The sequence below is a fragment of the Coregonus lavaretus genome (assembly GCF_964263955.1).
Source record: "Coregonus lavaretus genome assembly, chromosome: 4".
Lineage (NCBI taxonomy): Eukaryota > Metazoa > Chordata > Actinopteri > Salmoniformes > Salmonidae > Coregonus > Coregonus lavaretus.
This window is the reverse complement of record NC_139991.1, coordinates 27,219,880-27,244,238: the sequence shown is the minus strand read 5'-3', so window position 1 is coordinate 27,244,238 and position 24,359 is coordinate 27,219,880. Positions and strand designations below refer to the sequence as shown.

The window sequence follows — 24,359 nt, the reverse complement described above, 5'->3', positions numbered from 1 at the left end:
AAAAACCATCAAGCGCTATGATGAAACTGGCTCTCATGAGGACCGCCACAGGAAAGGAAGACCCAGAGTTACCTCTACTACAGAGGATAAGTTCAGTAGAGTTAACTGCACCTCAGATTGCAGCCCAAATAAATGCTTCACAGAGTTCAAGTAACAGACACATCTCAACATCAACTGTTCAGAGGAGACTGCATGAATCAGGCCTTCGTGGTTGAATTGCTGCAAAGAAACCACTAATAAAGGACACCAATAAGAAGAAGAGACTTGTTTGGTCCAAGAAACACGAGCAATGGACATTAGACCGGTGGAAATCTGTCCTTTGGTCTGATGAGTCCAAATTTGAGATTTTTGGTTCGTACGCCGTGTCTTTTTGAGACGCAGAGTAGGTGAACGGATGATCTCTGCATGTGTGGTTCCCACCGTGACGCATGGAAGAGGAGGTGTGATGGTGTGGGGGTGCTTTGCTGGTGACAATGTCAGTGATTTATTTAGAATTCAAGGCACACTTAACCAGCATGGCAACCACAGCATTCTGCAGCGATACGCCATCCCATCTGGTTTGCGCTTAGTGGGACTATCATTTGTTTTTCAACAGGACAATGACCCAAAACACACCTCCAGGCTGTGTACGGGCTATTTGACCAAGGAGAGTGATGGAGTGCTGCATCAGATGACCTGGCCTCCACAATCCCCCAACTTCAACCCAATTGAGATGGTTTGGGATGAGTTGGACCGCAGAGTGAAGGAAAAGCAGCCAACAAGTGCTCAGCATATGTGGGAAATCCTTCAAGACTGTTGGAAAAGCATTCCTCATGAAGCTGGTTGAGAGAATGCCAAGAGTGTGCAAAGCTGTCATCAAGGCAAAGAAGAATCTCAAATATAAAATATATTTTGATTTATTTAACACTTTTTTGGTTACTACATTATTCCATATGTGTTATTTCATAGTTTTGATGTCTTCACTATTATTCTACAATGTAGAAAATAGTAAAAATAAAGAAAAACCCTTGAATGAGTAGGTGTGTCCAAACCTTTGACTGGTACTGTATATATATACTATATTGGGAATCATTTTCAGCCCTTTTCACAAATGATCTTGAAACCAGAGAGTGACTCAATAATGCTAATCAAAGTTGTCCCTGAACTGAAACTGTGCCAAAGCAATACAGTACATCTCCACTGAGAATACAAAGGACCAACAAAAAGCAATGTTACGGATCAACGATAGACCTTGTCTAAGTTGGCAACATTCCCTTATTGGATGAGGAACAGTATCATGATGCTCTGTTTAGTTGGGGCAAATATAGTTATGTTATAACACTGGTAGTTGACATGTACAGTATTACAACTGCAAAGTGTTGTTAATCAAACGCATTTTAGCTCAAATATGGTGGTACAGCTTCAGATTTCACCCTTCAGTAGAGGGTATTCAGTCAATAGAGGTAATACTAATTTGGTAATACTAATTTGGCAACACATACCCACACTTACACTGTATACACCAATAGAAAAACAACAAAATGTGTCAATTGTGCAAATAATAGTTTACGTGTTCTATGTGATGATTATGACTGTTTCTTCTATCCTCTGACCCAGAGAATGACTACTCATTTAAATACGTAAACAATGTATAGACTGTGACTGTGACCCACTGAAGGATATAAGGTGCCGTGCTGCTTAGCAGTTATCTAAATGTCAACCAGACATTCTCTGACAAGAGAGTTGTGGGTCACCAGTCCTCAGAGAGACACCTGGCACATCAAAGCACTTTTTAAACTCTCATCTGAGGTGTGTTTACACTGTTATAATGTGTTTTGAATGGTTTACAAAGAGTTCCTAATAACTCTCAATGTACACAATAATCATCTCTCCTCAAAAAGGCACAGTATTATTCATCATCATGATGCACCTCGTGAACAAAATCAAAGATGCCTATTTAAAACAAAAATGCAGTGGTGAGCAGTTGAAATCCATTGGAAATAATCCAGCCATTTATGGAAATGCTCTGTAGCTGCAGTCTTCAACTCCCATTGTGGGCAGTAGGGTTTCACCATAGTGGAAGACAACCAGACAAAGTGAAGAAGTTTGTACTATGGCTCCAGGCCTTGGTCTCTGGCTGCAGCTGTTGGAGCAGATTGCATTAAAGAGTCTGTAACTATAGTCGGCTGGAGTCTAAACCAGGTTGTACTCCTTCAGATTCAGCTGCAGGATGAAGTCTTTCACAGCGGCGAAGACAAAGCGAATGTTCTCCGTGTCGGTGGCGCAGGTGAAGTGGGAATAGATGACTTTATCGCTATCTGGATTCAGGTCCACAAACATCTTCAAGATGAATTCTCTTCCTGCCTGTGGGTCCCGCTGGGGTCCTGAGAGGAGGAGATACGATTAGTTATGATTCATGAAATCATGGCAGATACTTTTTTATTGTTATATCAGTCTAAAGCGATACATATTAAATATTGTTTCATTTCCGGTTAATGGAACAAGGTATTGGCCCAACAGGACTGAAGGGGACGGTCTTTGAAAGTGTTTGTGATGTCCTTCTGTGGCCACAGGGGACAAAGACATTACAAATGGCACCTTCAAGGATCGATTATAGGCGATAAGGGGCAAGGTCTTGTAAATGGTGTTAGATGGCTACATTGTATATACAATACTTTATTTATGAGTATGCTATTAATATGGTTTATATAGGGTATTTTTTATCTATACACTATATCAGTAATACGATAACTGAATGCTAATCCATTTTGCATCGGTAGCTTATGATCACATTTAGCTGGTCCATGCAAATAGGGCTCTATTCATTTTGTCAATAGGTCCATAAAAAGAAGGAGTTCTTACCATCATATTCAGGGAAGTAATCCACCAGATGTGAGAACAAGATTTTCTCCTGCAATAAGTCAATCTTATTCAAGAATAGTATGATAGAGGAATCTTTAAACCACGGGTAGGTTATTATTGTCCTGAACAATGCTTTGCTTTCCTCCATTCGATTCTGTGTAAAGATCATAAACACACACAATGTTAAAGAGACTACTGGTATTTGAACTAATTTTTTTCTTATTCCATCAAGGTGTTGTTGGACCCACTGTTCTACACAGTCAGTGTGGACAATTACTTTGCAGTGATTGTGCATGATGCAAATACTGTGCAACAACCAGGCTTTGAGTGTGTTCCAATAATTATTAGTGACTGAAGGGCTCCCCCTGCAGGTGAACACTGAGCACAAACCCTGAGTTGGTCAAAGCCCAGTTCAAGTAGCAGGTGTTACAAAACAAACTTGGAAGCCTTCAAACAGTGTGAAGGGTATTCTCCATTTTTTTAATCAGAGAACATCTAGCCTGGTCCCAGATCTGTATGTGCATTTAGCCAACTATAGGAGTTGTCAGAGGGGGGGGAAATCTGGGTCATCTTCACATAACAGGTTTGGGCTTATTCACATTAGCGCTGGAACAATGTGCCTCTGTGTTCGGACTGACTGGTTGATTATCTTTCTCGGTGGATCCTTTCCTCCACTATAACAGATCAAATAAAATAAAATGTTATTTGCCACATGCGCCGAATACAACAGGTGTAGACATTACCGTGAAATGCTTACTTACAAGCCCTTAACCAACAATGCAGTTTTTTAAATAAATAAATGAATAAAAAAATGCAATGCAAATAGTCCGGGTTGCCATGATTAGTTGTTCAGGAGTCTTATGGCTTGGGGGTAGAAGCTGTTAAGAAGCCTTTGGGACCAAGACATGGCGCTCCGATACCGCTTGCCGTGCGGTAGCAGAGAGAACAGTCTATGACTCAGGTGGCTGGAGTCTTTGACAATTTTTAGGTCCTTCCTCTGACACCGCCTGGTATAGAGGTCCTGGATAGCAGGAAGCTTGGCCCCAGTGATGTACTGGGCCGTACGCACTACCCTCTGTAGTGCCTTGCGGTCGGAGGCAGAGCAGTTGCCATACAAGACGGTGATGCAACCAGTCAGGATGCTCTCGATGGTGCAGCTGTATAACGTTTTGAAGATCTGAGGACCCATACCAAATCTTTTCCGTCTCCTGAGGGGGAATAGGCTTTGTCGTGCCCTCTTCACGACTGTCTTGGTGTGTTTGGACCATGATAGTTTGTTGGTGATGTGGACAGCAAGGAACTTGAAGCTCTCAACCTGTTCCACTACAGCCCCGTCGATGAGAATGGGGGCATGCTCAGTCCTCTTTTTTTTCCTGTAGTCCACAATCATCTCCTTTGTCTTGATCAAGCTGAGGGAGAGGTGGTTATCCTGGCACCACACGGCCAGGTCTCTGACCTCCTTCCTATAGGCTGTCTCATCGTTGTCAGTGATCAGGCCTACCACTGTTGTGTCGTCGGCAAACTTAATGATGGTGTTGGAGTCGTGCCTGGCCATGCATTTCATGGGTGAAGAGGGAGTACAGGAGGGGACTGAGCACGCACCCCTGAGGGGCCCCCGTGTTGAGGATCAGCGTGGCAGATTTGTTGTTACCTACCCTTTCCACCTGGGGGCGGCCCGTCAGGAAGTCCAGGATCCAGTTGCAGAGGGAGGTGTTTAGTCCTAGGGTCCTTAGCTTAGTGATGAGCTTTTAGGGCACTATGGTGTTGAACGCTGAGCTGTAGTCAATGAATAGCATTCTCACGTAGGTGTTCCTCTTTTCCAGGTGGGAAAGGGCAGTGTGGAGTGCAAGAGAGATTGCATCATCTGTGGATCTGTTGGGGCGGTATGCAAATTTGAGTGGGTCTAGGGTTTCTGGGATAATGGTGTTGATGTGAGCCAGCCTTTCAAAGCATTTCATGGCTACAGACGTGAGTGCTACGGGTCGGTAGTCATTTAGGCAGGTTATCTTAGTGTCCTTGGGCACAGGGACTATGGTGGTCTGCTTGAAACATGTTGGTATTACAGACTCAGTCAGGGACATGTGAAAATGTCAGTGAAGACCCTTGCCAGTTGGTCAGCGCATGCTCGGAGTACACGTCCTGGTAATCCGTCTGGCCCTGCGGCCTTGTAAATGTTGACCTGCTTAAAAGTCTTACTCACATCGGCTATGGAGAGCGTGATCACATAGTCATCCGGAACAGCTGATGCTCTCATGCATGCTTCAGTGTTGCTTGCCTCGAAGCGAGCATAGAAGTGATTTAGCTCGTCTGGTAGGCTTGTGTCACTGGTCAGCTCGCAGCTGTGCTTCCCTTTGTAGTCTGTAATAGTTTTCAAGCCCTGCCACATCCGACGAGCATCAAAGCCGGTGTAGTACGATTCAATCTTAGTCCTGTATTGACTCTTTGCCTGTTTGATGGTTCGTCGGAGGGCATAGCGGGATTTCTTATAAGTGTCCGGGTTAGAGTCCTGCTCCTTGAAAGCGGCAGCTCTACCCTTTAGCTCAGTACGGATGTGCCTGTCTGCTTCTGGTTGGGGTACGTACGGTCACTATGGGGACGACGTCATCGATGCACTTATTGATGAAGCCAGTGACTGATGTGGTGTACTCCTCAATGCTATCGGAAGAATCCCGGAACATATTCCAGTCTGTGCTAGCAAAACAGTCCTGTAGCTTAGCATCTGCGTCATCTGACCACTTTTTTATTAACAGAGTCACTGGTGCTTCCTGCTTTAGTTTTTGCTTATAAGCAGGAATCAGGAGGATAGAGTTATGGTCAGATTTGCCAAATGGAGGGCGAGGGAGAGCTTTGTACGCGTCTCTGTGTGTGGAGTAAAGATGGTCTAGAGTTTTTTTTCCTCTGGTTGCACATTTAACATGGTAGAAATTAGGTAGAACGGATTTAAGTTTCCCTGCATTAAAGTCCCCGGCCACTAGGAGCGCTGCCTCTGGATGAGCGTTTTCCTGTTTACTTATGGCCTTATACAGCTCATTCAGTGCAATCTTAGTGCCAGCATCGGTTTGCGGTGGTAAATAGACAGCTACGAAAATTATAGATGAAAACTCTCTCGGTAAATAGTGTGGTCTACAGCTTATCATGAGATACTCTACCTCCGGCGAGCAAAACCTCGAGACTTCCTCAGTATTAGATTTTATGCACCAGCTGTTGTTTACAAATATACACAGACCGCCACCCCTTGTCTTACCAGGGTCAGCCGTTCTATCCTGCCGATGTAGCGTATATCCCGCCAGCTGTATGTTATCCATGTCATCGTTCAGCCATGACTCGGTGAAACATAAGATATTACCGTTTTTAATGTCCCGTTGGTAGGATAACCTTAATCTTAGGTCGTCCAATTTGTTTTCACATGATTGAACATTGGCTAATAGGATTGATGGAAGAGGCAGTTTACCTCCATCCAGAGCCAGTCATAGAGAGATAGCAAGAGGCAGAGAGTTTGGCCAACTTTCTAGTAAGATGTCATGGTTCTGCCTCTAAGCATTCCATCTACCCATTCATGAGTTCAAGCAGTACAGTTGATTAGCACAGTTTAAAATTGTCAATATTAAGCGGACTGTCATTGGTCAGCATTGTCCGGGAGGCTCCAACATGGCTGCCGTGGAATGATGCAATGTCCTCTTAAGAGCACCATAATGCTTTGGACTGTTGAAACCGCAATGGCCAAACTCACCTCATTCTCAGACTCTACCAGGACCTGGTCATATTCACTGAGAGCCACCAGGAACATGATGGAGGTGACATTCTCAAAGCAGTGTATCCATTTCCGCCTCTCGGACCTCTGGCCACCCACATCCACCATTCTGAGAACAGCAGCACGATGAGGTTTAGAGGCAACGCTTAACAGGCAGGTATAGAGAATACAGAGTATACTATTTTTCTAATGGGTTATGATGAGTTATTACATTGTCATTACTAAGTACTGAATTGAAAAGCATGGAACAACGTCAATTTGTATTTGAGTAAGTCAAAATGGTGCCTCTGATACCAGTTCCTCTTCTAGGATCATCTTGATTACTTGTGTTCACCAGACAGGGAGACAGTAGTAGGCTATATGGATGTTTACCTGAAGACCACACTCTGGAGGTCAAAGGGGTACTCAATGATGCCTGTGGTGGGGACCCGGACCCTGAGCACGTCCTGCTGGGTCGGCACATAAGATGACTGAGCTATACGGTCCAGTGAATTCAGGTAGCTGAAAGGGCATGAGAGGGATGGGGTTAGTATCATTATTATTCTGTTTACAGTTCTGTTACTCATTACATCACTTCTCAGAAAAACACAGAGGTCATAAGATAAGTAATCTTTCACCCGAGCATCACAATAGGAAGCAATCTGTTCATTGGAACGCTTCATTGCTTACCTAAATTTGCACAGCCTTTTATGTATGAGAATGAGATGTTTCTTAACATAACTGGTATTGGACACAGTGGAAACTATTTGGCAAGAGTTAGGGAGTAGTTATTTACTGGTCTCTGTGTCTACTCACTATTTGGCAATCTAGACTAGGAGGCTGGTATTGGTGACTGCTTTACTCACTATTTGGCAGAGTCTGAGAGCTGGTATTCCCTCTTCCGATCGTAGCATTCCTGGATCCCTGGGTCATTCCATAGACTCTTAATGGCGTCAATGTACGGATTTGTAAACATTGTGATCTTCTCCACGTCCACTTCAATGACAATATTTGCATGACCCTGAAAAAGTAGAGAGAGAAAGACAAAGAGAAGGGGAAAGAGATCATTACTTGAGAGACCTAGAGAGGCATTTGTCTGAGTGATCACATTCTTGTAAATGGCAGGCAAGGGTTTGTGTTAGCTTGGCCTCAGACCTATCTAGAATTTAAATTGGTGTTAGTGTGAGGCAGGCAGCACATAGGTGTGAGGCAGTGAATTTGTATGATTATTATATGGAGGTTCTGCGGGATAGAAAGGTCAGCAAAGAATATTTGTCTCTCTCGTGGCATATTTGTTCCAGGAGTTCCCCTACTTTATGTGTGTGCCAACAGTCAACCACGTGTACCTTTTACAAGACCTTGTCTGTCATCCTGCTCAGTAACTAATGACATCATCAGCTAGGCAGGAAGTAAACAAAGTTACAGATATCATAATGGCATCACCTAACCCCTTACTACAAGCCTCACTGAGCCTCAGAGACTTTAGAAACAAATAAAAGGTCTGTACAAACATGGGCCTAGCCATTACAGCTAGGGTCAGGATTTTTTTCTGACAATGTGACCTGCCAGGAAAGCCTCTAGAGAGGAGTCTTCAACCTTTTCTTGCCCAGGCACCCCCACCCAGCCAAACTGGCGGCCCAGGGACCTCCATCATACGCTAGAAATATGTTTAATGTATTTTCTTATCATAAGGTGAATGATAATGGCAAGGAGAAGTAATCAACATTTTTTAATTAATAGACTTGGTAGATAGTTTTCCTTATTTTGACCTCCCCACATTATAATTGGAAGAGGAAGTGTAAACTCTAACATAGCCTATTACAGCGCTCATAAACAAGATTCAGCCGCGGACCGATTGTTTTTTTTGTGGATGGTCGGGGGTCCGGAACATAATTACAAATAATTTGTAGACTGCAAATTGACCGCAAGAAGCCCAAACAGATCATATTTGACTAAAACATAATCATTTCAAACCTTGCTTACATTTGTATTTGATCACATCTCTATTATGCATGGGAATACTTGGGAACAGATTTCCAAAATTAAAATAACTTAAAGCAGATTTCCTGGTGTTTTTATAGTGGTTTAATTTCAACAAAGACAATACAAAATAAAATAAAATAAATTTTTATTTGCTCAGAAAACTTGCAGGTGCAAATAAAACCTCCTGCGGGCCGCCAGTTGGGAAACCCTAGCCTATTAGCTAGAAAGGTAACTCCAAACATATTTTCACTAATAGCAGCTGTTAAGCTGGTTAAACAAAGTTAAGCCATGTGTTGACAAAAATGTATGTCCAAGTCAAGAAAGCTTACCAGCAACCAGCGGCACTTGCAGCGATTGGTACTCACGGGTGCTTTTTCAAAGCCTATGTCAGGTACTCTAGTGAGTGTAATTAGCTCCAATGAGTGTAATTTGCTCAATATTAGGAGTTGAGAAATAAAGTTGACATCATTAGAAATAAGACAGTCTCCTATTTTATACTGTAGGTATGTAATTCAAAATGTGTTTATTATGTGATTGCTAGCGATATTCATAAAAACATTGGGGGGAATCCACTTTTTTATGTTTTTATTTTTGGGACCTCATGCAGTACCTCCGCGGACACCTAGTGGTCTGCGGACCCGAGGTTGAATATCCCTGCTCTAGACTAAAGGCTATGACTAATGCCCATAGTTTTTCCAGGTGAGGTTACATGGTGTCAAGGTCTGAAAAAACACAGGTCCATAAAATGGATTATGGTGCAAAAACTCCTCACCAACAGATTTGTGTGCGCCAACACCAAATGTTGGCAATAAACGGGAAAAGTCGGTATAGATTAAACAACAAAAGGGTTACCTGGTTGCCTTCACACTTGTAGGGGATCTGTAGGGTCTCCATAGCATGGATCATGGTCTGCAGGGCAGTGAAGATGTTCTGGTACACCAGCTTGGTGAAGCCTCGCTTGTCATCCTCTGAGTATCCCGTCCCATGGATGATCCTCATCTGCTTGATGAAGGTGCTCTTCCCACTCTCACCAGTCCCTGGGGAGAAAAAAGCTCAGCGATTAACTCAGTTTCACTTTTAAATCCCTACTTTTAAACACCATTAATGTGTACAGTGGCTCTCTTCTCACTAACCCACACAGTAGCCTGAGGTAAGGCACATTTTAAGCTTATACAGTGTCATCTTTATATTGTCAATTTCATGAACAAGTGAAATTTAGATTTAACTATTGCTGAGTAACCCAAACATTTTGATTGAAATACAATTTGTCACCTGCTACTGAAGAGAAGGACTGTGTTGGCCATGGAATTTGTATACAATAGTGTCAGGAGGTTGGCTACTTACTGTGTGTGCATTGTATATACAGTAGGTCACTGGAATAGATTTCTGATCTACGAATCTAAATGGGTGGAGATCCATGGCAAGATTGAATGATTTCTAAAAAATGTGTCCCCCTCTGCAATTAAACAACCTAATGTTTATTGTAGCAATAACTACTTCCTTAGTCGCCTAACAAACTACGTGGGCCTGTTTGCTGTCAACATTATTTCATTGAGTTATAATTTATTTTACTCCCAGCAAGGGGACAGTTGTGAGCTAGATGTGTGAACTTAAGTTATATAAACATCAAAGAGTACTAAAGACAATGCACAACAATAAACATTATTCTCTTGGCAATATCTAATTTGAATATAAATTGCCATGTTTATTATAGGCATGTACATTGAAATAACAGATAGCCAACAATAATACAGTCATACAATGAAACAATGTTTATACTAATGACACAATGTCATATCAGTGCTTTGAGTGCGATTCAGAACTTCGTTTACCGAGAAGCAACAGCTTGAACTCGCTGTGCGAGTCTTTCTTGTCCCGGCGAAGCTGCCTTTCGATCTCGTCGTTGATCCGCCGAGCCTCCTTTCCCTCTTCGCTGAGGCAACAGGCCCCTACGGAGTTCAGATTCATGACTCCCTTGAAAACACTTAGGCTACTTTTGGGTCGAGGAGGTAGGCCTATATTCCCAAAGTGAAAGAAAAAATTAAACAAAGCACATAGACTTCGATGTCATTTTTAAAGACATATTTATATTTCTAAAAATACTTGTCTTCCCTCAACTCAGCCTGAATTTTCAGTACAGTGCCATGCAGACGTCCTGGAGACTAGGCAGTAAAAGCCAAGCACAATAATAACGCAAATGCAATTCCAAGAAACAGATAGAACCTTTGGCAGAAAGAGACCACGTTGTTTTCTTTTTCTATAAACTGCGGTCCTTCAAATAAATGCAGTAGCAGCCAAATTGGGTAAAAGTCAATCTGTGGGAAAATGAATAATTAAATACCAACATGTAAACAGCTAAACAAATCTTTACCTCCAATTGTTGAACTCCGGGCGTGGTGAGTGAATATGGCGGACTTTTACGCCATATCGCCACAAATTTATAAAAAACTAAATTCCATTATTGCACAGGAATATCAAAAAAGAATCCCATGCCACAATATGGTCCGTTTGAATTTGTCTTCATTGAAAAGAGTATTTGCTTAACTTCACTCCATCTTTTCTATTCTCACCTTCGCTTGTCCAATCTTGTAATTTCATTATGTACAGAATACAGGCTACTCTGGAACCTATGCGAACCTAGCAGCAAAAAGGCAAGAGCCTTCCAAATAAAAGTGCTCCACACAGAAAAGTACATGTAAAACATCTTTCTTCATCCACCCTCTTCATTCTTCTTCAACCTCATCACTCATCCTAGTCTTTATTTGCATTTTTCCACATCGTAATCATCTTGGGGTGGGTCGGACAGTCTCTCGCAGTAGAGGACTCTTATTTTGACACAATTCTAGCCATTATTGCTGGCAGCTGCCGGGTTGTGCTGGCATAACGTAACTACACTCAATACCCGATCCATGTGAAATTAGGAGAGGGAGGGTGTTTAGATGGGAAAGGCACATGAGGGTATGTTGCTCCAGCATGTTACTATAACCAGGTTTCCATCAAATAATTTTACGAGAGTAAAGTATATGTCGGATAAAACATTTGACGACAGGCCTGATAACAGCAACTGTTGTCGGTAAACTGTCCAAATGTATACAAAACACGCTAGACTGTCGGTAAAAATTAATTATACGAGAAATGGCGATGGAAATGCCATTGCTTTATGCGCAAATATTGATATAAGAATCATATCGAAGTAAACTTGGAGTCATGCGATGATATGTTGTGTGGTCCTCCCACTACGACTCGGGGGAAAAAAAGTTTAGGCTACAGCTGAAATAAATTATGAGCTTCACAAGGTGGTGAAAGTGCACGCCGTGATCGAGGCTACTGTCCAATAAATATCGGTCTTATTCTGGAGACATGATCGATGCTTGGCTGCCTTTTTAATATATATAATCTCATGTAGGCTATCCTACACGCACCGTATTTGCTAGCTGTTGACTAAAGCGCATGTGACGAAGACCAAAGTGTGCACATTCGCAATAGGCCTATAAAGCAAACCATCAGTAGAGTTGAACATGATATGGAAACCAATTTAACTTGTATTCTTTATTTTGTACATGGGCAAAACGTTATGTGCACCATGTCATCACGCACAGCCATTTTATCCGCAACAGGTGAATTTGATGGACATATGTATTTTTCTGCGGTTCTTAGAATATTTGCATGAAAATCTGTCGCCAATTGTATGGAAACCTAGGTGGGCAATCCACTACCTACATAAACACCGACATATCTTGGATTAAAGAATAGGCCTATGGGCTAATTTTACCAATCTTAAAATGTATCAATAGGCTACATGTTATTGACCATTCAGAAATTAAATTTGATGTCACATTGTTGCACATTAATCTTATGCCGTGTTGAAGTGGTAGTTGGAACTAGGAAATGTCAGACTTGCTAACTTGTTGTAGTTATACACGTGCCGCGTTCAACAAATCAGTAAGTCAGAAATGTCCAAGTTTCGACTAGCAAGTAAACGCCGCAAAAAGAATACATTTTTAATTATGATGCGTTAGGCCTACTTGTCATAGAAAATGCCTGGCCCCACCCACCACACGTTTAGTAAAATGTGGCACAGATTTTATTACTCTGACTTTCAGCAGATACTACAAAGACACCACAGACAGGGGTAGAGTGAACATGCCACTCATATGGACAGAAAGGCTACATTCCCCTTACAAAGAACCCATCTAAAATGTAAAAAATGCTTACAAAACTGACACGAAAGCAAGTCTAAATGGATCCAAATGTCAATTATTATGTACGCATGAGTTACATCATGTCCATCCCTATGAGTGGCTTGATAAACATCTGAAAATCAGGTAGAAAACTAAATTCAAATCAACAGTACTTTTCCTTTTGGCCCCTTCAGTCTCCCAACAAAATAAAAATATCTTAGCACTTATTCATCCTATGAAATGATTACTGTATATTTACATTTTTATACAGCACCTACTCTTTCAGTGAAAAAACAATTAAGCAAAAATAACCTACATTTATTTGTTTTAATCATAAAATGTTCCTTACAAAACAAGATTACATTCTGCATGCTGTACTGACTGGGGGAGGAGTGGCTCAGGGGAGGCGGAGCGTGAACACATGAGTTTACTCCAAGTACAGAACAGCACAAGAATCCAGAAGAAAAACAAAAAACAAGCAGCGCAAAAAATAGCAGGGACTCATCCGACAGCTTTGAGAGAATTTCCTAACTTCGTCTAATTAAAAGATAGTGTGTTAGATGACCGGGGGAGAGCACATCTACCCATAGCAGAGGAATGTTGGCTCTGAGGGAGAGAATGGGCATGGCAGGGGTTTGGCTTCACTCCTCTTCCCTGTTTAGAAGAACCGACCAGAGTACTGCTTCACACTGTAACACAAAACACGGTGGAAAAGTGAATAAAGGAACCCCAGGAATCATTTCTAGAACTCCATTATGTTAAATTTCATTTCAGTTAGTCATGAACAACTCTTTTTTTCCTTGATTACCACTGATAGGTGACGGGTTGAATAGGTTTCCACCATACTGCTTTCACCGGAGAAGAGGAAAGGGTGCTAGCACGTGCCTGTTCTGCAGTAGATACTGGGCGTTCTGAATCTGGTCCTGTGTTCCATTGATGGTGATGATGCGGTCCTCGGAGCCCTCTAGTGGCTCGTCAATCTTGATGGACGCTCCCGACTCGTGACGGATCTGCTTGATCCGCTGGCCGCCCTTCCCGATGATGGAGCCGGCCAGCTACGACAAGTGAGGAGCCAGGGTTACTTTTCCCCAATAATGTGATCGGCACAATGACAACCAGGTAAAGGGGGCACATGGTTTTGGGGGAGTAGGGCAATTTCAATGACGTATGAATAGAGGCTGATGTGGGAACTTTCTGATCAATCAGAAATCTCAACTCTGTTTTGGGACTGCTATTTAATCCTTTACTCACATCTTTGGGGATGGTTACTTGTGTTGTGATGACGGGACCCCCGATGTCACTGTATGACCCTCGGCCACCTGGAGAGACCAAGAGATATCATTTAGAATTTATCCTCGGTTGTGGGGAAAGTCATCCCTTTATAAAAACGACAAAAACAAAATACAGAAGCAACAAAATGAGACATGATACAAATGTGATCCATTTGCACTCACCAGACTGAAAGGGCTCCCACGAGGAATTGTTATCTTCGAAAAGATGAAGGGAGGAAAAGAACAACAATACGTCACATTGTGGCTGACAGACTACATAGACCAACAGCGTGACAAAGGACAGGGGGAGAGCTGGTGGTGCTTACTGGACAGAAAGGTCTTTACCCCGACCTAAGAGACATTCAAACAGTGTAGAGACTACCATGACCAAAAGTAACTGTGAAACTGTGGAGACTCACCACCATATCCACCACTCTGTATTCAGCAGGACATGGGGAAGCGAGAAAGACAAAATGAGAAACGTATTACAACACTGAAACCTACATCAAGTCAATACTGGTTTACAGTTAACATTGAGCTCCATCATTTCTTCATATGAATCTGAGCTGCCCTTTTTATTTTCGACTATGTACATTGGTACAACCCTGTCCGGAATTCGCTTTGTTTCGCCTCAAGTTCATGTGTTAGTTTAGTGGCTCCAGACTATGTATTCCGCTGCTCCTTGGTAACCAAGGAGACAACTGTTGCCAGGCAACAAGAGGCCTAACTAGTGCGCTCGCTCAGTTCTGAGCAGCGCCAGTGTCCAAACCACCGTGCTTTCACTAGAACAGGAAAACAATACCAATCCATTTCCACAAGTACAGTAATTATAACAATCCAAACTGTCGACTTGCCTACTATTATAACAGGCAATAGACAGACTAACTCGCGCTACCATGCTAAACCCTTATCTAAAACACATAAATGCCGAGGTCACTCACCATGCTGTTGTAGCGGTCTCCTGGTCTTCCTCTCCTGTCACTGCTTAGATAAGAGGGGAGGTTGTCAGGGTTAACATGGCATGAGATGGAGGGTTCAGCTTACCACCTTTGGTGGACAGATAGTGTGTGCCCCAAACCAATGGGCTGACAAGTCTATACAACACAAGTGTGACAAGTCCTTCTTGGCTTGTCGTTTAGCCACCCGAGAGTGTGAAGAGCCACACCGCTTCAACAGACCATAAACAACTTGTTTTGGAATCAGTATTGATAAGTGGACACCGATACAGACTTAGTGTTCATATAGTCATCTACTTATAGGATAAGAGGTCATGTTGACAAAATAACTACTGTGCCACGGTTAAAACCGTACTGACGACCATTAAATCAACAGAAGAGTAAACCCAACATTTTCAACTCCACAGCCGAGAGATCAATTCTCCAAATGACTATGCTGATTTGGAGAAGTTTCACCCTAACCACTCTGCAGGTGCTACCTTTTATACAAATTACTTACTTTGGTCTGTCGTCCATGTTGCCGTGATAACTCTGGTGGGAGAACCGGTCCCCTCTGCAAACACACAACATGGTCAACATGACTCAGTGGAACTGTCATAAAAGATTACTTTAAGGATTAGTCTAACAGTATGACTTGGGTCCATATGATCGCGTTAACATAGGTGAAATCCCTGAGATTATGTATATGGCTAATAGTAGTGGGGAAGTTGTGTCACGGGGAAGGTACACGGTTTGAATTTTTTTTTACAAATCACTGAGTGACTGAATGTGATAAAAGAGGTAGCCATAAACAAACAAGTCAATGAAAGAACAAAAAGGAAGGAAAGCTCCTTACCCTCCTCTTGGGGGTGGTGGTGGGGGGAGGGGCAGGTTACGAGCCCGGCTCCCTCCACGCCCTCTGCCTGGCAGGGGAGGGGGCGGTCCCCGACGAGGACTTATGTCGTCATAGTCCCGCCTGGAGGGGGGCATAGGTCGGCCCCCGCGGCCGGGGGGCATGCGCTCAAAGCCCCCCCTGCCCCGCATGGGGAAGCCTCCCATGGGCCGCCGGCCCCGCTCCTCGTAAATCATGGTGAAGCCGCCGTAGTCGTACGTCTCGTCGTAGAAGTTGGGGTCATAGGGCTGGGCGCGCCCTTTGATAGGAGCCTACAGAAAGATGGATAATACTATGATACATGTAGCCCTGTGAAGAAATGTAGCTCTGAAATGACTAATGTCCACAACTGTTGTAAATGGAATATGTAAAACAAAAAAACCAGTGTCTGCTGTTAAATGGGTACAATTCTAGTTTAAGTGACTGACTTTCAGGGAGTTTCCATGTTTAGACACTGGTGATGGGGAAGTGTGTCGTGGTCACCGGCTCAGAACTGAACTCTCACCCACCTCAGATACCAAGTCCAGGATAACTTTGATGCATTCAACAACACGGTCTGGCTTCCCTCCAACCAGAACCACACGGTCAGTGGACTGAGGACAGCACTCCTGGAACAGCTTGATGGTGGTCTGGGTGTTCTGGTGGAGACAGAGGAAGCTCAGCATGAAATACACCCACAACACAGGAAGACTCCGCACAATGCCAAATGTTCAAAATGGGTTTGACCCTTCTTTAGCTTTGAGCATTAAATAATATCTTCAATACACTCCCCATAGCCATCTAAGGACAAGTGGGCAACAAAGACAACTATTAAGGACAGATCAAGCACATGCAATCTGCATTTCAGCTTATCTTCAAACATGAGTATGGACTGAGTCAAGTCAGCTTTTTGAAACCAGTGGCGTACACATGACAGACAACCGGATCCCATCTTACCTCTCTTAACTCCTTTATCTTGGCACCTTTCACCCCAATGATGCCCCCGGCCAAACTCTGATGGATCAGCAAACGCAGCTCGCAGTCAAAATCAATCCCGTTATAATGCTGGTACTAGGAAAAAACAGGTACAGATCAGTCAGGTCAAATACGGCCTTTAACTCTCGACTGAGGATCTGGAAAAATACAAACCTACACATGTACTTGTATATCTATAGAGGCCGCGGGGGACTCACCTCTTCTAGAGTAGGGATGATCTTCAGCAGAATCTCTCCGATAGTGTCAATATCTGCACTCACACTCAGGATCCTGGTAGGAAATGGCATGTGGCCAAAGGTAACGAGGCAAAACAGAGGGAGGACAGAAAAAAATAAAATAACGTACTTTAAGACTAACACTGACGTGAAGTACACACAAAGAGTTAAAAAACAAAGCAAAGGAAGAAGAGGACTGCTGTATACTGTACATCTTTTGGCTTTCCCAACACTGGACTGAAATACGAGCAACTTGACATGCACTCGCTTATCTCACATTCAACAAAGAAAGACAGAAAGATTGGAATGGGGCAGGTTTGGAAGGGCTTTAGATTACAATGTGAGGCACAAGGCTGGCCACAGTCAGAGGGGAGAGAGAAGCCTTCTTTTAACCATCACCAGCAGCAATTAAAAAAGATAAATAAACTCGCCATCACAATCGTGCCACCGGCACACCTTCTCATAGTGACAGGGGTTTGGGGGTCGGGGGTAGAAAGAAACAAATAAAGAAAGCAGGGGGGTGGGGGGGGGGGGGTGCGAGTGGTAACCACTAGGTGGCGGACAGGAGCGAGGGGGGAATGAGAGGTTTGGCAGGCAGTCTGGACTGATGGGGTGCCTGAGAGAAACCAAACAGGGGGAGATGCAGCACAAGGAGAAAAAAAAAAAGAGACGACAGTGATGAGTGACAGAGTGGGCGGAGCTTGAGCGCTCAGATCATGAACAGTGATGTTGAGAACAGTGGGGTGGGGGAGGGGCGCAGGGGGGGAGGGGGGAGCAAGGTGGGCCAGAAGGACAGAGCGAGAAATATCATTGGCTTTCCTTTACACAGTTCACGACTAAAAATATCACAGCAAGGAAACATCCAACAGCTGGTCTCCTCCCCTTCAATATGAACTACTGAAAGTGGAGGATTTTTTATTTTTCTCCCTCTGTACAGGACAAATTACTTCATTTATAGTGACAAAAAAGGTCCAAATTAAATGGAAATACCTAAATGTGAGGGAGAGAGGGGAGAAGACAGAAAAATTCAATGGAACAATACACGTCTCCTGATAAAAGGGGAGGGGGAGGGGTTCTATATGTAAAAAATGTTAAAATGAAACAGAAGGCAGGTTATCAAAGACACGTTTCTCTGTTCTAATCAGGCAATAACTGGTGGGACATACCGCTCTGGGCCACTGCTGTCAGGGACAGATACACTGGCATTGTACTGCATTGGCCGTGGAGGTTGGCATTGGGCAAGGGCATTCAATCACATGATGTCAAGTAAGGTGCCCGTTTAGGGAGGGGCACGTTTGTGGGCGGGCGGCGGGGCGGGGCGGGGCCAACCGGGGTGTCAGGTGGGCGGGCGTTCAGGGGCGGAGGTTGGGCCAACGTCAAGGTGGGCAACGCAGGAGGGGCATGTCGATCCAGTACATGGGCAACGGAGGAAGGTGGCCAAAAATAACAAAGTAAAGGAGAGGGAAGAGGGGGAGAAGGAATACATTTTAATTGAATACACGCTATACTCCATCACTATACTGCTTTAAAATAATATATTATATAGTAAGTGCACAAGAACAACGGCGGCTAGACTGAGACCGCGCTAACAAACACACTATTAGCTAAATGGACTGCATGGCTAGAGGTTGAAACAGACTATAGGTCCGCTCAGGCTTTGAGACACCTGTTGAAGGGACATCGCCACAGTCCGGTATAGTTTCAGGGCTGTAAGGGGCATTAGAAATCAAGTTCAGAGTTCAGTAGAGAGAAAGGTTTCCTTTTATCTGAACCATGAGAATGCCCCACCCACCCTCGACCCCAAATCTAGTTCAATCAAGCCAAACCATGTCTGTCCACATGAGCCAACCTATAGATGTGTCATTTGGGAAAGCGATAATCTGACCACTATATATAAAAAAAAAAATGCAGTTGTCTCTCCAAGTGTTCAGACATGCACCATTTGCCCAATCAAGTCAAACAATAACAGTCAGAGTCTATACATGGGAGATTACCTATATTAGAGGAAAACCATTTAATACAGGGATCACGTTTGTTTAATAGTGCTTGTTAGGGTTGTCATTAGGAATTGGGTTGTTGGATACCATAATGTCTAGGAAAATGTTGGGTTTACAAGGACAATTATTAGTGATGGGGAGAAAGAAAAAGAAAAAAGTTACATATCGCTATATTTTTGGACGATATATCTAGACACATACAGTGCATTCGTAAAGTATTCAAACCCTTTGACTTTTTCCACATTGTTACGTTACAGCCTTATTCTAAAATTGATTAAATATGTTTTCCTCAATCTACACACAATACCCCATAATGACAATGCAAAAACAGGTTTAGAAATGTTTGCAAATGGATAAAAAATAAAACAAATCTTAATTACATAAGTATTCAGACCCTTTGCTATGACACTCGAAATTGAGCTCAGGTGCATCCTGTTTCCATTGATCATCCTTGAGATGTTTCTACAACTTGGAGTCCACCTGTGGTAAATGTAATTGATTGGACATGATTTGGAAAGGCACACACCTGTCTTTATAAAGGTCCCACAGTTGACAGTGCATGTCAGAGTAAAAACCAAGCCATGAGGTCGAAGGAATTGTCCGTAGACAAACTGAGCAATCGGGGGAGAAGGGCCTTGGTCAGGGAGGAGACCAAGACCCCGATGATCACTGACAGAGCTCCTCTGTTGAGATGGGAGAACCTTCCAGAAGGACAACCATCTCTGCAGCACTCCACCAATCAGGCCTTTATGGTAGAGTGGCCAGACAAAAGCCACTCCTCAGTAAAAGGCACATGACAGCCCGCTTCGAGTTTGCCAAAAGACGCTCAGACCATGAGAAACAAGATTCTCAGGTCTGATGAATCCAAGATTGAACTCTTTGGCCTGAATGCCAAGCGTCACATCTGGAGGAAACCTGGCACTATCCCTACGGTGAAGCATGGGGGTGGCAGCATCATGCTGTTGGGATTTTTTTTCAGCGGCAGGGACTGGGAGACTAGTCAGGATCGAGGGAAAGATGAACAGAGACATGTACAGAGAGATCCTTGATGAAAACCTGCTCCAGAGCGCTCAGACAGGGGCGAATGTTCACCTTCCAATTGGACAACGACCCTAAGCACACAGCCAAGACAACGCAGGAGTGGCTTCGGAACGAGTCTCTGAATGTCCTTGAGTGGCCCAGCCAGAGTCCGGACTTGAACCTGATCGAACATCTCTGGAGACCTGAAAATAGCTGTGCAGCGATGCTCCCCATCCAACCTGACAGAGCTTGAGAGGATCTGTAGAGAAGAATGGCAGAAACTCCCCAAATACAGGGGTGCCAAGCTTGTAGCGTCATACCCAACAGACTCGAGGCTGTAATTGCTGCTAAAAGTACTGAGTAAAGGGTCTAAATACTTACATAAATGTGATTTCAGTTTTCATTTTTATACATTTGCAAAAAGGTCTAAAAACCTGTTTTTGCTTTGTCATTATGGGGGTATTATGTGTAGATGAGGGGAAAACTATTTAATCCATTTTAGAATAAGGCTGTAACATAAAATGTGGAAAAGGTAAAGGGGTCTGAATACTTTGAATGCATTGTACATACTTATTTGCTACTGTAGGTAGCGTTAGCTAGCGCTAGTCTGCTGTGACAAAACTCTGGTATTTTTCGTCCTATAGCTTGTTCTCCATCTTTTTAAATAGTAAGCCAGCAACTTTATTTCCCTGACTGACCAATCGCAATACACATAGAATCATGAAAATCATGAGAATCACAATAAATATTGTATTGGCACCCAAGTATCGTGATATCATATCATGAGGTCCCTAGCAATTCCAAGCCCAAAGAATTATAGCTTTACAGCAAATCCCCTGGTCAAGGAAAATATTTGATGATGCCAACTCCGTATACTCACGTCTGTGCGTAAGGCTTTTATATTCTTGCCACCCTTTCCGATAACGGCTCCAGCATTCTGAGGGGGAACAAGAGGGTTTACTTAGGGACAGAATAATGGGTCCGACAGTCTGCTGAATGATATGAGACATGGAAGAGGGATGTGATTAGCAAAACACCGAAAACCAGGGAAAACAACGGCCACTGATCCATGACATAGATGTAAGAAATAGCATTGCTGATTTAATGCCATAAACAATTAAGAATTTCTGATTAAAAAGGAATAGGCCTAAAATCCCATTTCTGTTGACAGGCTTACTTTGCTCTGCAGCAGTACCCGCAGCTCAACCATCTCGTCTGTGTTGCGAGAGCGCTTAAAGGACTGCTCCTCGTCCATGTCCTCAGCAGGGCGTTTACCTGGAGGGAGAAACCTGGAGCGTTAGCCTGATGCTACACTGTGCCCTATACGTGTTCCAGCCAGAAGCCAGGCAACAGCATCCACCCAGCATGTGTTCAGCCCCTACCACCCCCCTTCCTGGATCAAAACTGGGCAGAACTGCTCCCAAAACAGCAGTGAATTGGACAAGAGAAACCCATGGCCATCTGACATGCACACATGGTGCCAGCATGCAGCTATACCGGTAGTCCCTTCTGTAAAGACTGATATCAACTATTAGAGAAAAGCAGTGTTGTATTATGTCTGATAATGCACTGACAGAATATCCTTCATGTCTTACCGTTAGTGTCAGTGTTGCTGAACGTGGTCTCTTCTTCCTGCTGCTCGATTTCTGTCTCCATTGTCTTGCACCAGTGGTGAAATGCGAACAGGCTCCTCTGTGGATCTGCTGTGGGGAGGCAACAATTGAAATAAGGCTATGCCTTTTGAGGACGTGTCAGACAAGACCTAGGGAAACTCACGAGTTACCGCATTATAAGCCTCACCAATCTTGTCACTAATCAAACCTGTTGTTTCCTTGCCCCTGCTTACAACTTAAATGATATCCCAAAGGCTGGCAGATGGCATGAGTCATGTCATCTTACCGTCCAAATGCATTGTATGCAGCCGGCAATACATTCGTATCCCTCGTGGACCGGTTCTTACCTAAAACATTCTCCATTCAGACTGCATAGGCTTTGATTTCCTCCTAGCTAAATTATAATCCTGGATGTTATGTAACACGTACAGCCAATCAAGTTGCAGCAGTCAGTTTTTTCACCCCTAACCTAACTCAGTGCTGTATCGTATTAGTGGAAACCAAGACTGTTCTCTGGGTGGGTCTGCCGGTTTGGACTAGCAGAAGTTACTTTTCGTAGCAGGTGAGGGAAACTTACGGAGCAGGTTAGGAGAATTAGGTTAAGGTGAGGAAAAGGGTTAGCTAAATTTGTCCCCGACTCGAACAGTTACAACCAGGTCTGCCATGAGAATAATTTTGTTTTCCACTAATGCGATGCTGCCAACTCAACAGCCATGCATAAAAGAAACCGAACCCCTGGTCTGAGTTTCAACCTGATTGGCTGAACGCGCTACACAACATCCGGTATTGGCATTTAGCCACTTGTAGCATGGCGCTGGAAAATTGTGTTTCATAAGAAAAGTACGCATTTTCCCGCCATTAAATAAAGTTGGGGAAATCGAAGCCTATGCAACCCGAATCAAGTCTATTTTAGGTACGAACAGGTCCACATGGGATTTAATGTATTGCCGGCTGCATTCAATGTATTTGGACGCTAAGATGGCACAACTCAATATCGCCATCTGCCGGTCTTTGGGCTACTTCAATTCCTATTAATGCTGTGCCACAGGATACACAAGTGTACGTACTATACTGTAATTTAACGGAATACTTCCCAAATCACAGCCCTTGATAAGAGTGGTTGCCGCTTGACATAGCTAAATGTAATGGGTCTAAAATTAACATACAGTCGCCCAACAATTTGTAGGGGGTAGTTTGCCACCTCATTGTAACTAGCTAGCTACTTCTGGTGTGGGTGTAAGGTTAGTAGGCCCTGCCTCATACGATTAAAAAATATTTATGTCTGCCTACAGTACAAGACAAGGTAGGGGTTGCGTTACCAAAGAAAGGGATGACATTAGCAAGCTAACGTTAGTTAACGTCCGCTTAGTACTGATGCAGACAAGCTATTTATCTAGATAACTAGTTAACGTTAGTTAGCCAGTCAATGACCTAATGCATGGCAACACTGGAAGTAATCTAGCTAGTAACGTTAGCTAGCTACCTAACTAGGTAGCTAAATTAGCTAGATTACTAGGTAGCGCTAAAGGCCTAGTTAGCTAGCTAGCTACTTCTGCACAAACATTTACAGTAACGCGTTATCTAGCGCATCTTTTTTTCGTCAAGAAGTCAGCTATTATATTGGTTTAGTTGTTTAGTTAACGTTAGTTGTCTGAACCTATATTAGCTAGTTAACGTTAGCCAGGTAGTTATGATCATTGGCTAACCTGGAAGCGGCTAGTTAGCCAACAACTACAACCATCTGTGAAACGTTACATGCGCTGTATGTAGCTAGGTAAGTTAGCACGCTAGCTAGCTAATTCATGGTAGTTAGATAACTACTGTATATCGTTATGAAAAACGGCCTTAGTTTAACGTTAGTTTGACGAATGACTGATAAGGCTAGCTTGCAACACAATCAATTTGCTAACGTTAGCTGACCTTTTCTCAACGGAGGGGACCGCAAACGTTTATCTAACGTTAGGTAACTAGGCTCAACTCCTAGCTAGCTAATATTAGCGATACAGTTCGAGGCGTGTCCCCAAATGAGCCTAAAAGTTATTTAATTCCCCATTGACCGATTACAATGTAAAAGACAGAACGTCAACTAACAAACTGTCTCAAATAATTGAACGCTAACCGCGAACCATTTTTTAAAAGCTAAACTAATATGAAACAAACCTGCAGCCAAACAGTGTTCTCCACAGCAAATGTTTGTCCTGAAATTGTTCACAACCAATCTTCCCGTTTCAGTCGGGCAGCAAAATAGGGCGTCTGTCTTCTTTCACTGATTGGAGAGTGCAGATTCGAGACGAAAAAAGATTGTGCAGAGATTGGATAAATCAGCTGCCTTTCAAAATCAACACGTCGTCAAAGAAATGTAGGCTGCGTTTAGACAGGCAGCCCAATTCTGATATTTTTTCCAACAATTGCTCTTTTAATAATTCAGATCAGAGATGCTGTGAAAAGATCTGATGTGATTGGTCAAATGACCAATTAGTGGAAAAAATATCAGAATTGGGCTGCCTGTATGAGCGGACCATAAGAGGTCGACAAATTAGCTGACAGGAATGAACCATTGATTTACCAATCATGCGGAGCTATGTGGGAGTCGTTATAGCAACTGGGCGGGACTTACAGGTCGCGAGCGCCAGGGACCGTTTACCTATGTAGCTATTTTGCAATGCATCTGTGTATGGAGTGGAGTACATGACTGAAACATTTACT

At 43.3% G+C, this 24,359-nt stretch overlaps 2 protein-coding genes across 11 annotated transcripts; both read right to left on the bottom strand.

Moving 5' to 3' along the window:
• Window positions 1–913: 913 nt before the first annotated feature.
• On the bottom strand, window positions 914–11,613 carry LOC311127175 (guanine nucleotide-binding protein G(q) subunit alpha-like). Its single transcript, XM_084158955.1, has 8 exons — window positions 10,926–11,613; window positions 10,387–10,569; window positions 9,407–9,591; window positions 7,438–7,592; window positions 6,965–7,093; window positions 6,572–6,701; window positions 2,842–2,995; window positions 914–2,363 (listed from the first exon to the last, which is right to left on the bottom strand). The coding sequence occupies exons 2-8, from the start codon at window positions 10,520–10,522 to the stop codon at window positions 2,173–2,175; spliced, it is 1,080 nt and encodes a 359-aa protein (XP_084015081.1). The 5' UTR covers window positions 10,523–10,569; window positions 10,926–11,613; the 3' UTR covers window positions 914–2,172.
• Window positions 11,614–13,037: 1,424 nt separating this feature from the next.
• On the bottom strand, window positions 13,038–23,908 carry LOC311128285 (heterogeneous nuclear ribonucleoprotein K-like). 10 transcript variants are annotated; one of them, XM_084160358.1, is made up of 16 exons: window positions 23,814–23,884; window positions 21,636–21,743; window positions 21,218–21,315; window positions 20,921–20,977; window positions 18,190–18,233; window positions 17,006–17,078; window positions 16,770–16,883; window positions 16,343–16,471; window positions 15,798–16,105; window positions 15,462–15,515; window positions 14,948–14,990; window positions 14,426–14,441; window positions 14,190–14,222; window positions 13,987–14,054; window positions 13,544–13,790; window positions 13,038–13,424 (listed from the first exon to the last, which is right to left on the bottom strand). In XM_084160358.1, exons 2-15 carry the CDS (start codon window positions 21,694–21,696, stop codon window positions 13,587–13,589), a joined length of 1,302 nt encoding a protein of 433 aa, XP_084016484.1. In that variant the 5' UTR covers window positions 21,697–21,743; window positions 23,814–23,884; the 3' UTR covers window positions 13,038–13,424; window positions 13,544–13,586. The 10 variants fall into 10 exon arrangements, with proteins under 10 accessions (XP_084016484.1, XP_084016487.1, XP_084016488.1 ...); XM_084160361.1 differs by having other exon boundaries at window positions 13,621–13,790; XM_084160362.1 differs by having other exon boundaries at window positions 14,948–14,987.
• Window positions 23,909–24,359: the final 451 nt, after the last annotated feature.

What these genes read in the sequence shown, in the direction of transcription:
- LOC311128285 (XM_084160358.1), bottom strand. Translation starts at nt 21,696, where the DNA reads ATGGAGACAGAAATCGAGCAGCAGGAAGAAGAGACCACGTTCAGCAAC. An exon ending in TAAAAGCCTTACGCACAGAC is followed by an intron (nt 18,234 to 20,920) that starts GTGAGTATACGG and finishes CGGCCAATGCAG; the next exon opens with TACAATGCCAGTGTATCTGT. An exon ending in TCCTGGACTTGGTATCTGAG is followed by an intron (nt 16,106 to 16,342) that starts GTGGGTGAGAGT and finishes ATCTTTCTGTAG; the next exon opens with GCTCCTATCAAAGGGCGCGC.
- LOC311127175 (XM_084158955.1), bottom strand. Translation starts at nt 10,522, where the DNA reads ATGAATCTGAACTCCGTAGGGGCCTGTTGCCTCAGCGAAGAGGGAAAG. An exon ending in GTTCAAGCTGTTGCTTCTCG is followed by an intron (nt 9,592 to 10,386) that starts GTAAACGAAGTT and finishes TTTTCTCCCCAG; the next exon opens with GGACTGGTGAGAGTGGGAAG. An exon ending in CTCTCAGACTCTGCCAAATA is followed by an intron (nt 7,094 to 7,437) that starts GTGAGTAAAGCA and finishes ATGCCCTTTCAG; the next exon opens with CTACCTGAATTCACTGGACC.